This window comes from Scyliorhinus canicula, chromosome 7, assembly GCF_902713615.1.
Source record: "Scyliorhinus canicula chromosome 7, sScyCan1.1, whole genome shotgun sequence".
In the NCBI taxonomy this organism is placed as follows: Eukaryota; Metazoa; Chordata; class Chondrichthyes; order Carcharhiniformes; family Scyliorhinidae; genus Scyliorhinus; species Scyliorhinus canicula.
In genome coordinates, this window is record NC_052152.1 from 88780010 (window position 1) to 88793013 (window position 13004).

At 38.2% G+C, this 13004-nt stretch overlaps 2 protein-coding genes across 7 annotated transcripts in view; one reads left to right on the plus strand and one right to left on the minus strand.

Annotated features, from left to right (window-relative positions):
* ccdc191 (coiled-coil domain containing 191) overlaps positions 1-808 on the plus strand; it is a 141860-nt gene extending 141052 nt beyond the window's left edge. For all 4 annotated transcript variants that reach the window (XM_038802416.1, XM_038802418.1, XM_038802417.1 and 1 more), the window contains one exon: positions 31-808. In XM_038802416.1, the coding sequence (XP_038658344.1) occupies positions 31-169 (139 nt within the window). In that variant the 3' untranslated portion in view covers positions 170-808. The remainder of the gene's footprint in view (positions 1-30) is intronic.
* Positions 809-4912: 4104 nt separating this feature from the next.
* zdhhc23b (zinc finger DHHC-type palmitoyltransferase 23b) overlaps positions 4913-13004 on the minus strand; it is a 37484-nt gene continuing 29392 nt past the window's right edge. For all 3 annotated transcript variants that reach the window (XM_038802422.1, XM_038802420.1, XM_038802421.1), the window contains one exon: positions 4913-8676. In XM_038802422.1, coding sequence (XP_038658350.1) covers positions 8409-8676 — 268 coding nt within the window. In that variant the 3' untranslated portion in view covers positions 4913-8408. The remainder of the gene's footprint in view (positions 8677-13004) is intronic.

The window sequence follows — 13004 nt, forward strand, 5'->3', positions numbered from 1 at the left end:
CCTAATTTACTTTTGTATTCCCCTTGGCAGGAGGATAGTCAAGACAGCTTTCAGGGCATGGAAGAGTTTGCCAATACTCATCAAGGAGGAGATAAAAAGGGAAGAACGCATACAACAGCTCAGGAAGAAAGTTGCTGAAATTCTCCCCGATTTTCAAACATATCAATAAAATACCAGAAAAGTATAGGAGAATCTTGGACAGCATACTGGAATAATGCATCAGCTGGAACGTTCTTCCTTAACCCAAATTCAGTCTCGGAATTAGTTGAGCAACAGAAAGTATCTCTAATGCACCAGGAAGGGTCATTCCCACAACATTCTGCATACTTTGTGTGGAGTCCAAATATTATACTATAGGTTTACTGACTTAACGTTAAAGACTATTTAATTTTAAAAAATTGAACAGTGAAGTTTTTTTATTGATGAATATTCAGATGCTTTGTTTAAAAACACAACATTGTATTAAAACAAGTTTCACATTTTGAACTTTGGCGAATACATGAAATAAAACACATCATTACTGCAAATAAATAAAAATAATTTAACCAAATTCTATATAGTTATAATTCTGATTAGGTTCAGTATAATCGTGGCTACAATTCAGCGTAACTTCAAACATGGAGGAGCTAAGCAGTATTTCAGCAATATCCACTGTTCCAACGAAGGATTCCTTAAAGCAGATCTCATGACAAGCTGCTACATACTCCCACATATAATCTCAAATTAAATGGAGGAAACAATGTTTGTACTTTCAAGATGCACACAATTGTCCATTTATGCCGTTTAGCTTTCCTTATATATATTCTCTGCAACACCCAAATATTTTTTGAGAATATTTTCTTTTAAAATGTGAAGTAAATAATCTACCCATAATGTATGGGAACTCAAGCATATATTCTAATCACCTTGCAAAGAGATCCTTAACATTTCACTACAATCCAAGTCTATAAATAACATTTACTTTTTAAAATGACATGAACAGTTAAAAGACAATCAGAAACTAATTTTAAAAGGTACAAAAAAGATTGGAAGTAGATCAGTAAAGCAGTTCTGTAAATCTTTCAAAAATAAATTCATATCATTTAAAATATATATTTTAAATTGCTTTCAGAATTCTGGCCCTTGCCTACGTATCATCATTTACACAAACTTATAATTGCATGTTGCTTAGGTGCCAGTGCGAAAGACAAGTTTCAATCGTGTTTTATAGTTTTCTTTAAAAAAACTTTTTGCAAGAACATGAAATCTTGAAGGTTTTGGAGAATTTGTTTTTTAAAAAAGTCAATCAGTGATTGTCATCTAATGTTGATCTACAATTTGTGGGTGACTGCAGAATCATTGCCCACTCAACACAAATTTGCAAACCACTCACTCAACTCTTCAATTCACTTTCCTTTAAATGTACCAAAAGCAAAACTTATTCACCCACAAGTGGTCAGCCAAATATTCCACCTCTCATATATGTTGAAGGAGACACTCATACCCCATATCTTAATAATCGCATTTCTCAAAAAGATACAACTGACAAGGAGATCCAAAATTGGATAAGCTATGCCGGCTCAGCCTTCCACAAACTATGGCAGCAAGCATTTGACAACAAAAACCACAGTAAGTCAATAAACAGGGCAGTTGTTACCTCCTGTACCACAGTGAGACCTGGACTGGTGTATTAGCAACACAAAAGAGCACAAGAGAAATGCCATCAGTAACACCTCCTCTACATCCTGAAGATTCAATGGGAGGATCATGGAACAAAATGTCCTTAAAGCCAACTCCACAAGCATTCAGGCAAAACGCCTGAAAAATTAACTACAAAAGATTGGACACCATGTCTGGATTGCCAAAAAGTGTTTCCCCAACCAAGCTGTTTGCTCAACTCCAAAATGGCCAACATGCCAGGGGTGGATAAAGAAAGCACTTCAAAGACATACAAATACTCTCCTTGAAGTGTGGCAGCTTTGGCATAAATGAATGGGAGGAGCTGGTTATCAAATGAAATGGAAATCGCTTATTGTCACGAGTAGATTTAAATGAAGTTACTGTCAAAGTGTTCAAATTGGCGACAACTTGTCCATTAAGCTGCATCACATTTTGAGTCAAACATTTTCATAAATGAGTCAGGAACAGTAAAGGAGGAAAGGAAAATTTTGTGTTTCGGATCCCACTACCTTGTAGGACATCCTGCCCCTTGTGCTGATACATTGATGGGTCAAGAATCGACTTATTCAACCACACCTATAGCAGAAATCCTCACCGAGAGACAGCCTATACGACATATAAACAACAGACTCCTTGGTATCAAGTCTATTGGGCATATAATTAGGATTCAGCAGCCTTTCATAATGAAAGAACTAACACCAAATGGGTTACCCATGTCTGATTAGCAAGTTTAATAAAACAGCTGATTGAAACTAGTTTTGTTCCTTCCAATCTGCAGAATCAAAATCTCAAGATTACATTTAATTAAAAAGCCACATTTGCTGAAATAATTTAGGGTTTAGACACTTCAGAAATTATGCAAACCCTACTGGTTAGAAGCACGCAAGATCATGGTGTATATTTATAGATGCACTAACTGATTTACATCAATTTATGGTCATGTTTATCAGTCAATTCTTTGGAACTGTATAGCTGTTTGCTGATAAGTGAGTGTGAGTCAAGTGGTTCAATTGTTAGTTTTATAAAAAGTTGTATTAATTCCTTGATTTGACATCAAAACCACTGGGAAGAAACAGGGTTAGGGTGTGTCTGCAGGGGTCTCACCCCCAAATCCCAAAAAGATATGCAGGCTAGGTGGATTGGCCATGCTAAATTGCCCCATAAATTGGAAAAAAAAAGAATTGGGTACTCCAAATTCAAAAGGAAGCAACCTAACTGCACCAGAAGTTGCCTTAAATGTGCTATTTAAAATAAAGCCATGAGAGATACAGTAATTGTGCTTCATAAAAAAAAGTCAAAGCATTATAAAAATAACTAATGGCTGGAATCTTCCCTGCACAAGACAAAGTTGGTGGGCAAGCATTGGGACCAATACCAGAAGCCTTCCTGCCACTGGTGGAAAGTTCTGGGCAGAAAGGCCTATGGTGAACCTTCCCACTTTGCTTCTAGCAGAGTCCCTTAAGTCATAGTATCATAGAATTTACAGGACAAAAGGAGGCCATTCACACCATCGGGTCTGCACCAGCCCTTGGAAAGAGCACCCTACTTAAGCCCACACCTCTACTCTATCCCAGTAACCCCACCTAACCTTTTTGGACATTAAAGGCAATTTAGCATGGCCAATCCACCTAACCTGCACGTCTTTGGACCCACTCAGGCAGAGAAAGTGCAAATTCCACACAGTCACCCAAGTCCGGAATTGAACACAGGCCTCTGGAGATGTGAGGCAGCAGTGCTAACCACTGTGCCACCGAGTGGTCAATTAATAACTACTTAAGGGCCTCACCCACCTCCGCTGCATTGGCAAACAATTGTTCATAAAATAACAAACCGCTAGAAATACTCAGCAAGTCTAGTAGCATCTGTAGAGAGAGACAGAGTTAACTGTTCAAGTCCAAAGAAAATGCAAGAAAGGTCAGTGACTTAAGTGTTAACTCAGTTTCTCTTCACAGATTCTGCCAGACTTGGTATTTTCAGTATCCAGAATATTTTGTAACCATTCAGATCAGCTTTGCCATTTTGTTCATGGGACCTGGTCAGCATTAAATAAAAGCAAATTACTGCGGATACTGGAATCTGAAACGAAAGGGAAAATGCTGGAAAATGTCAGCGGCATCTGTAGGGAGAGAAAAGAGCTAACGTTTTGAGTCAGAAGACTCTTTGTCAAAGCATTAGGTCAGCATTAGTTGCTCCTGAGAAAGACGGCAGTAGTGAGCTATTTGCTTGAACCACACCTGTCCATAGGGTGTAGGAACACACAGTGCTGTTAGGGAGGGATTCAGAATCTTGACCCAGTGGCAGTAAAGGAATGGCACTATATTTCCAAATCAGGATGGTGTGGGGCTTGGAGGCGAGCTTTCAGGTGGTGATGTTCCCATACATCCATCTCCCCTTTTCCTTCTAGCTGGTAGAGGTCATGAGTTTGGAAGGTGCTGTTGAATGAACCTCAAGTGTCTGCAGTGCATATTGTAGATGGAATCCACTGCTGCCACTGTGCCTCAGTGGTGGAGAGTGTGAATGTTTACAGTGGTGGATCCAGTGCCAAACAGATGCAAATGCTTTGTCCTGGATGGTGTCAAGGGAGTGTTACTGGAGCTGTACCTATCTAGGCAGTGGGAGAATTGAATCAGACTTGTGCCTTGTAGATGATGCACAGACTTTGAGGAATCAGGAGGAGAGTTATTCGCTGCAGAATCCCCAGCCTCGGATCTGCTCTTGTACTCATGGTATTTGACCCAGTTCAGTTTCTGACATGCATTCAGTGTCAAATTATCAGATCTATATCTGTAATATCGCACAGCAGACATTTCGGTACATATAAATTGACACCTGAATCTACAAGTAAACTCAAAAATCTCAATAGAACTAGCAGAACATGCACACATCTGTGCAAATCTATTTACATTGCCCTTATGGAATTCTACCGAACGTGTTACAATTTTCTAAAAATTCCAGTTATAGTCTAAACTTATAGAATAACTTGCGCAAAGTGCACTGTATTTGACTCAAACAGGTTTCCTTTATTTGAATAGGAATTGTCCCGCACCAAGAGGCTTAACTAACATTTTACACATTATAAAATTGAAGCTTGAAGATAAATATCTTAAGCAGTGTTCTTGTGCAATAGGTATTCAATTACCTGAAAACTTTTCTCTTTGTTTTCCCATAGTCCTGCAAGTTCCACCAATTCTATACCCCTCGGTGGAGTAAAAAGTCTTGCTATAACTAAAGAAACACTGCGTATATTGGTAAATGGGTTGGAATGTTAAGTTTAATTTGGGCAAGAAACATGACCAGAGTTAGATTGCAGCATTTGTTGCTATATTACTCAGTAAGATCACACACCTTATGTCCATTCCCACAAGTTTTTTTTTGTATGGCTATTTTCTACCAAATGGCTATTTTAGTCAAACGATAATATCGATTCTGGATTGCTGTGCTTCAAGGACTGTTCTCTGGGAATAATAGGCTGATTTAATCAATTGCAATACAATGTTTTCCATAAATCACAATCAAGATGCAATAACAACAAATTAAAGCTTAATCAAACGGTAATTTGCAATACATATCAGCGAAAATTGAATGCCAGGTTTCTATACAACATAAATGTTGAGGGTTGCATCAATGGACAGCATTAATACAGTCAGAAAATCCATGTCACAAGTTGAAATCATACTGAGGCATATGGCAGACCAACAGGGGCTCTAACTACCTGTTTCTAGCTGTCAAGATTAATTAAGGCATTATGCCTTCCCAAGACTAATACAGCCTTTTTAAAAAATATGTAGATTATAGTTTTAGAGAAAGTTTGATTAAAATATACTTTTTTTTACAACCAAGCATATGAAGAAAACTTCAGATGACTTGTATCCAACAATTTTTAACATTTTAGCTATCACTCAAGTATGAAGAAATTGAGTTACAACAATGGAGGTGAAACACATCCAGAAAAAAGTTACAAGAAATTGCATTACCGTACAAAACAGCACAAGTTCTCTTTCTGGAGGAGCCTCAAGTGATATTTAAATCAATTATTTTTCCAATTAAAAGCCAAGACGTTATAAATAGAAAGTATAAACAACATAATAGTTTCACCCAAGAGACAACCACAGCTAAATGATCAACCACACCTTTGAAGAGCAATTGTGTATCCTATTTACTTAAAAGTTCCATTAAAAACATTGTTTCCATGTTTTCCTCATCACTCGCACAAATTCTCACTGCAGGGATAAATAACATACTTATTGTAAGCCTTCAAAGCAAAGGGGGAAAGTGCACTTATAATGAAAGCACTTTGGTGCCTTTTGTTTGGCCTGATATCAGAAGAGCCTGCAACACTGATACTCCAATGCCAGCCAGTTCCAAGGGGATTGCTGGCAGGAAGCTACACTGTACACTGGAAAGGAGAACCAAGCAAGTAGAATAGTGGTATAAATGACCTGGAACTTACTGTTCGCAAGAGTGGTGAAAGCAGAGAGCCGATCAAGGATTTTTTTTTTTTTTTTTTTTTAATTACTTGGGGACTTGAGATAAATAACCTTGCAGGGCTACGGGGATAGAGCAAGGGGAATGGGCCTGGCTGGATGGCTCAATGCAGAGCTAACAACAGCTATAGCCACCTTCTGTCCCATCATGGCTAAATGGCAATTACGGTTTTAATGGTTCGAAACACTTGATGAGCCTTTTCTAATCCATTAATAAATTTGGAACTTTTGGCAATTGTTAAGCTCTTACTTTGGTTTGAGATTTTACAACTTCTTACAGCTGGCGAGAATGGAATATTGCTTTTCTTTTCAACAAAAGTGAAATTAAACTAACATTTTATTACAGTCAGTGACTACACCAGTGTTAAATGCACATGCATAAGGTTGTAATGGAAACATTAAACCAATATAAAACTGCATAACAGGTACATATTCATTGTGCTTTAAATAGTAACTCGTATTAAAGAACAACTTCTTAAATCTATTTGTAATGTTTTCTAAAAGTTACAAATCCTTTTCAGGCCACACAATAAGTTACAATAAGATAGTGTACAGAATATCTACTCATTCAGAAATACTGAAAGTCTCAAATAGAGAATTTTACTGTCAACATTTTTAGAAATATTAAAGATGCTGGGAGTTTTAAAAAATATATTTACATCTGGTGACAAATTCACACTAACTGACAAATTAGTGTAAATCCAGCATTGGTAATATAATACCTAAATTAACAGAATGCGGAGTAGTTCTTGTGGCTTACGTGGAGAGAGAGGAATAGAGTTAATGTTTCAGATCGATGATTGTGTTCTGATGAAAGATCAACCTGAAAATCAGCTCTATTTATCTTTCCTGCTGCCTGACTTGAGTATTTCCAGAATTTTGTTTTTATTTCAGACATCCAACACGCAGTTATTTGTTTTGTATACATGCCTTGTTCCACTTCCCACAAAACATTGAAACCAGAGAAAATGTGTGTATTCATATCGTCAGCTCCAGCACAACTTCGAGAGCAATCATACAAGTTACCACAGTCAACCCAACTATTGGAAAGAGACTGATAGCCCTTAGACAAGCATACTCACAGCTAACTTAACTGATATGTGCTTATGCAGCTGAAGCAGGCTGCATGCAAAATACATCTTCCTTCTCTTCAATATTGAGGGGACCAACTACAAGTGAGGCAGCATCAATGCTGATTCACTCAAGACAGCTGTCAACAGCTTTACCGTTGGAAACCATCCTCGGATAAGTTTACATTGAAAATTGTTCAGAACACTTGATTTGTCAACACTACATGGGAGTGTTCTGGATTGCGGCAAGCTTGAATTCACATTGTAATAAAGCAAGTGTACTACTGGAAAACAAGACTTAAAAATTTTGAAGTCTGGAAAAATTGAAGCTGAAACAGCCTCCCCGAACAGGCGCCGGAATGTGGCGACTAGGGGCTTTTCACAGTAACTTCATTTGAAGCCTACTTGTGACAATAAGCGATTTTCATTTCAAATAATAAGAATTTAATCTAAAGCACTTTCCCACTTAATACACTACCATGAACCTAACTGCGCACTTCCTGAAGCAGTGTTATTAGAATTATATCACCATAAAAATTTAAAATTTGAACTGCTCGTCTCCACGAGGCAACAATCTTCATTAAAGTTTGCATTCTTAATGAACCCAATATTTTAAAAACGTTGGAGTCAAAGACTAGATTTTACATACTACACGGGTTTTAGTTGTCTACTCACCCATCCTCCACCTTTGTAAAACCTGCCAATTCACTCTCATCGATTTTCACTACATTCACTTTATTCAGTCAGCCTCATTTTTCATCCTGCCTCTTTACATACTGCATTCAATGCTCATTTCATTCTCCTTATCTCATGCACCATTTTAACTTCTCCCAACAAATGGCATTTTGCCTTCTGAAAACATTCCTGTCAGATTCTCACAATTACATCACCAAAACAGTTTGTGCATAACCAGTAACATGCACATCAATTGGTGTAACACTGGGATCGTGTGCTTGCAAACTGAGAATTTGGATAAACAATATCCCACACATGGAAAACAATCCTCATAGAAAGACATTATGGAAAATACACTTTTTCCAGTTTGAGAGATTTACTTTCTGGTCATTTGCTATTTAAATAATTTACTCCAAAAACTTTGTTTTGGTGGAAGAGGGGTTTAACACAAGCATTGTGGCAAAGACACATTGAGCTAGGAGTACATGGGCAAGCCTTTGAATGAAACAAATCAGAAGCATTACACCAAATCTTCAATGGCTGTCCTCACATGACTGGGCTGAAATTTGAGGAACTCTCTCCAGTTGTTAATAAGCCCTCGATTATACTCGTCGGTTTTTATGATCAGTCCACAGAGGTATTTTTTTCCAGTTTTGTCTCTCAAGGCAAATCGGGTTTCTCTTTCCGTGATGTTGCAACTGATGTTGATGAGCTGGATGAGGAACAGATAACCCATCCCTGCAGAAACTATTGTGCAATACCAGGCACAGGTGAATGACAATGCCGTGCTGTGAAATAAATAAAAACAAAATTTACAACATTTGTAGGTGTCTGGCATCTCTTTTTAAAGCAGCCCAGGCCAACATATTCAGAGCAGCAAGACTGATTACAGCAAACGCTTTTGGTTAAAAAAAAAATTACGTTTGGAAATAAATTCAAAAACAATTTAGATGTGATATATAAAAAGACAAACATGCAAATGACATTATAAATAGTGTTCTTGGCTTAAACATATTTTCTGCATTTTGTTATAAAGATTTGTGGTGTAAAAGACAGACTTGCACCTTGCATAATTAAGCATAGAAAATAGAAAAGCTGTTAAAACAACAAAGCCTACTCTACCACAACATTCCAGTTGTGAAAGTCCAATGAAGGGTTTTAGATTATCGAAACAATCAATTAAATGCTCACTGATTTGACAGTACTAAGGTGCTCAAGTTCACCAAGAACCTAGATTTGTTGAGAGATGTTAGTTTTCACGGATGGGCAGTCATTTCAACTGGAACTATTAGGCACACACATCCATATCTAGCTTATCATAATAGGCATTATGGTAACTTGTATTTTAATCTATGGCTTTAACCACTCCAATACTGGCATTTATTCCTACAGCTGCTCAGGAGCAAAGCTCTGGAAATTCCTCCTTAAACCTCTCCACCTTTCTAACTCTCTCTCCTCCTTTAACAGACTCCTTAAACCTAGCTCTTTGCACACACTTCAGGTCATCTTCCTTAAAGCCCCTTCCATGACCCAGTGACAAATTTTGTTCGATAACACTCCTGTAAAGTGCCTTGCGATATTTTATGTTAAAAGATGCTACCCAAATTCAAATAGTAGATTTTTTTTAATATTGATACTCTAATTCACAAAGATAACACTGAAATGTCCAATTCCTTTTGCAATGAGATTCTAATCAAAGGAACGCTGATATCGGAAAATATTGATCAGAAGCAAAGTGAGTGATTGCCCAGTGAGTGTACTACCAGTAGCTACTGCTTCATCTCTTATTGCCACTGTTAAGTTACAGTGTTAGCGAACTACAGCTACAGGATATTTCAGGATAGAGGGTTGGGGGAATCAAAGGTTTGCATGTCAATTTCACAATCATTGTTGCTTTATGCATGGTTTCATAACAAAACTTTCTTTACTGCTAAAGAGCTAATGTAACTGGTCATTTCCAGTAGCCAAGTCAATACGATCAAAGTAATTTCTTTCCAAATTTGATGAAACCCTGACAGCTCACAATCACAAACAGTATGCTTGAAAAAAAAAATCTATGTGTTATGAAATATTCAACAGTGCAGAAGTTGAGTTGGAGTCAGTCGTCTTAAATGCCTACTTTACTGTTGCGGTTCACTACCGGCCACAGCTCGACCCTGCTTTCAAGATTGAGTTTTAAAATTGTACAGACCTAGGTCAATATTACTTTTGATTATTCAACACATCTTTCATGGCTTTAAAACCAATACCTAACCATCAGAGATGGCAAACAGATGATAGTCAATGGATTATCGAATTTATTACCATGAACGTAGGCCTGCTTTGTGATTTCATTACCTGTGAATACTGGGTATCTTCATCAGTGGAAAGAAACTTCTCGATTGGTCTTATTTATACCAGATGTTCAAACAAAAATTGTAAAAGCACTTACATTGAATTTTGAAGAATACTATGAATGAAAATGGCGCTTTAATACTCCCCACAGTCTTGTGGTGGGCCTTTCACATTACTTCAGAGATAGTCAGCGATCATACTAAAGATGCCCCCTCTAAGCACCAGGACAATATTGCTGAGCATCTATTTTCACTTACAGTTCATCAGATTTGCTTGTGGAGTCAACAACTTGGGTTATAGGACACGAGAAAGACAAGAAAAGGGCAAAAGTGAGTGAACAGGTTACAGGAAAGGACGGAGCAGGTAGATAGACAACAACAGCTTACATTTATCAAGCACCTTAATTAAACATGCCCAAGGCATTTCAGAAGATCATCAGGAGGAGATATCAGGACAGATGACCAATAATCTGTTGGAGAGTGAGTTTTTGAAGAGTGTCTTCAAGGAAGAAAAAGTAGAGAGGTGGAAAGGTTTGGAAGGAATTCCAGAGCTTTGGGCCACGGCAGCTGAAGGCATAAGTGCCAGTGCTGGACTGAGTAAAATCAGGCTTCTTCAGGAGATCAGAATTGGAGCAGCACAGAGAGCTTAATGGCTTATTGGGCATGGGAAAGTTAAATAGGAAGGGGCGCGTTTATGTGAGATATGAAGGCAAGGAGTGGAATTTTATAACTGAGGCACTGTTGGGCAGAGTTGTAATATAAGTCACATGCACAGGGATGAACAGCAGTGAGAGTGAAGATAAGGGCAGCAGAGCTTTGGACGAACTCAAGTTTATGAAGTGTGCAAGATGGCAGGCCAGCCATGACAGCATTAAAATGGTCAAGTTGAGAGGTACGTCAAACATGAATGTTGGTTTTGGCAGCAAATGAGCTGAGGTAGCAGGAGTCAGGCAATGTTAGGAGCGTGGATACAAAATTTGTGAGCACATCGCATGTGACAACAAGGTAGTGAGCAGTCTGGTTCAGCCTCAAGAAAGTTGTTATGGATGGGAATGGAGTCAAGGTTTATCGAATAGACTTTGTGGTAGGGACAAGTGACAATATTTCAGTCTCCCCAATATTTACTGAAATTTCTGCTCATCGAGTACTTGATACTGGACGAGCAGTGTGACAAATCCAACAGTAGAGAGACTAAGAACTCATGCTGAATGCGGTAAGCATGCACCTGGAACCTGACATGTTTGATCATGATGCCACAAAGGGAGGGGGGCGGGTGAAAGAGAAATAGGATTGGGGGGGGGGGGGGGAAGCAAGGATAGATCCTTGGCAGTATTAAAAGGAGGAAAAGCCTTTTAAGGTAATGCTCTGTCTACAATTGGAACCAGCTGGAAGGTAAGGACAGGGAATTGCACAAGTTGATAGGTTGAAGGTAGGTATGAACTGCCAACTATGAAAGATTATCACTAGTGTAGATGTAGTAAATAATTTTATCTTTTTCAGTAGAGGACACTCCTCCCATGGTTGTGCATCATATTTACTCAGTTGTTTTAAATTTCAAGGACTGAGGACCACGGGATTTGGAAGAGTAGATGAATACACATGGATGGACCTTTTGTCTTTTTGAGATAATTGCTGGTCTAGTACATAGTTCTTGTGGATCTGGGAGCCGGATATAGTGTGATTTCATTCTTTGGCTTGCCTCAGACTGCCCACCCTTCCAGCAAAATACAGGTTTTGCAAAGGGAATGTGCACAAGTCCCAGGAAAAAGATCATTTCCAAGGTCTATGCAGAAATCATAGAATCGCTGCTCTGACTAGCACACATCATTGGCTACTTTATCAATTGTGAGTTGGGGTGGCCAGGTATGTGGGGGAGGGGGTGTTGCATTTTCTAACTGCCTGAGATTTACATTAGGCTATGCATTTTGGTTCAATCTTGACAACATCAGGCCCGGAACACAGTGGAGTGGCTCTGTAGGAATCATGTTCGTTGAGACAACTTGGATCCCTGCTCAGAATGGTTGGCTCCAGGGGCAAGACCAATTGACGAGCAGCAGATTGCCAACCTGACCACAGGGTCATCAAATTCATTCAATATGAAGAGATAATATCTGCAAATCTTGTACTGGGTGTGGCACATTCAGTATAGGAGTTTGTTAATTGACGCACTCTCACATGGCAAATGGTAATGGTGAAGTTTTGTTACCTAAATTTGGGAATAGAATCAGGATGCATTTAGTATAAAATACTATCAATTAAGCAATGAGTATTTTTAATGTTTGCAATGGAATATGGAAAATGTGATAAAATCTTCAGTAAAATAACTGCTTGACAAGATGCATGATCTAAATGGAAAGCAATACTAAATTCTCATCTTTAAACAAGTCAAATTAGATCTTCTGATTCCCAACACGCAACCTTAGAATGGAGAAGCTTTTTAAAAATAAACAGCTTCTCTTGAAGGGAAAAAATCTAGAGATCTGTTGAGTTACCATCACTTTCCCCTGGATTAGTGTCACACTGTTTAAATATTAAAAGCACTTTGAAATCAAACTTGCCCAGAGACAAGTTTTATTTCCAATGATATTAGTTCTGTTAATGTTGACAAGAGTATAAACAATGTGCATCTTGATAAATTGCTTTTCCTTTCATAGCTCTCGCCAGCAAATTCATTGAACAACTGGCTGCCTTCCTTAAAATAAAGGAAAGAATGTGTTAAATTTTCTAATCCAATGTTCTTCAGCAAGCTCTAAACACCTATCAAGTGGAAAATCCCATGTAGA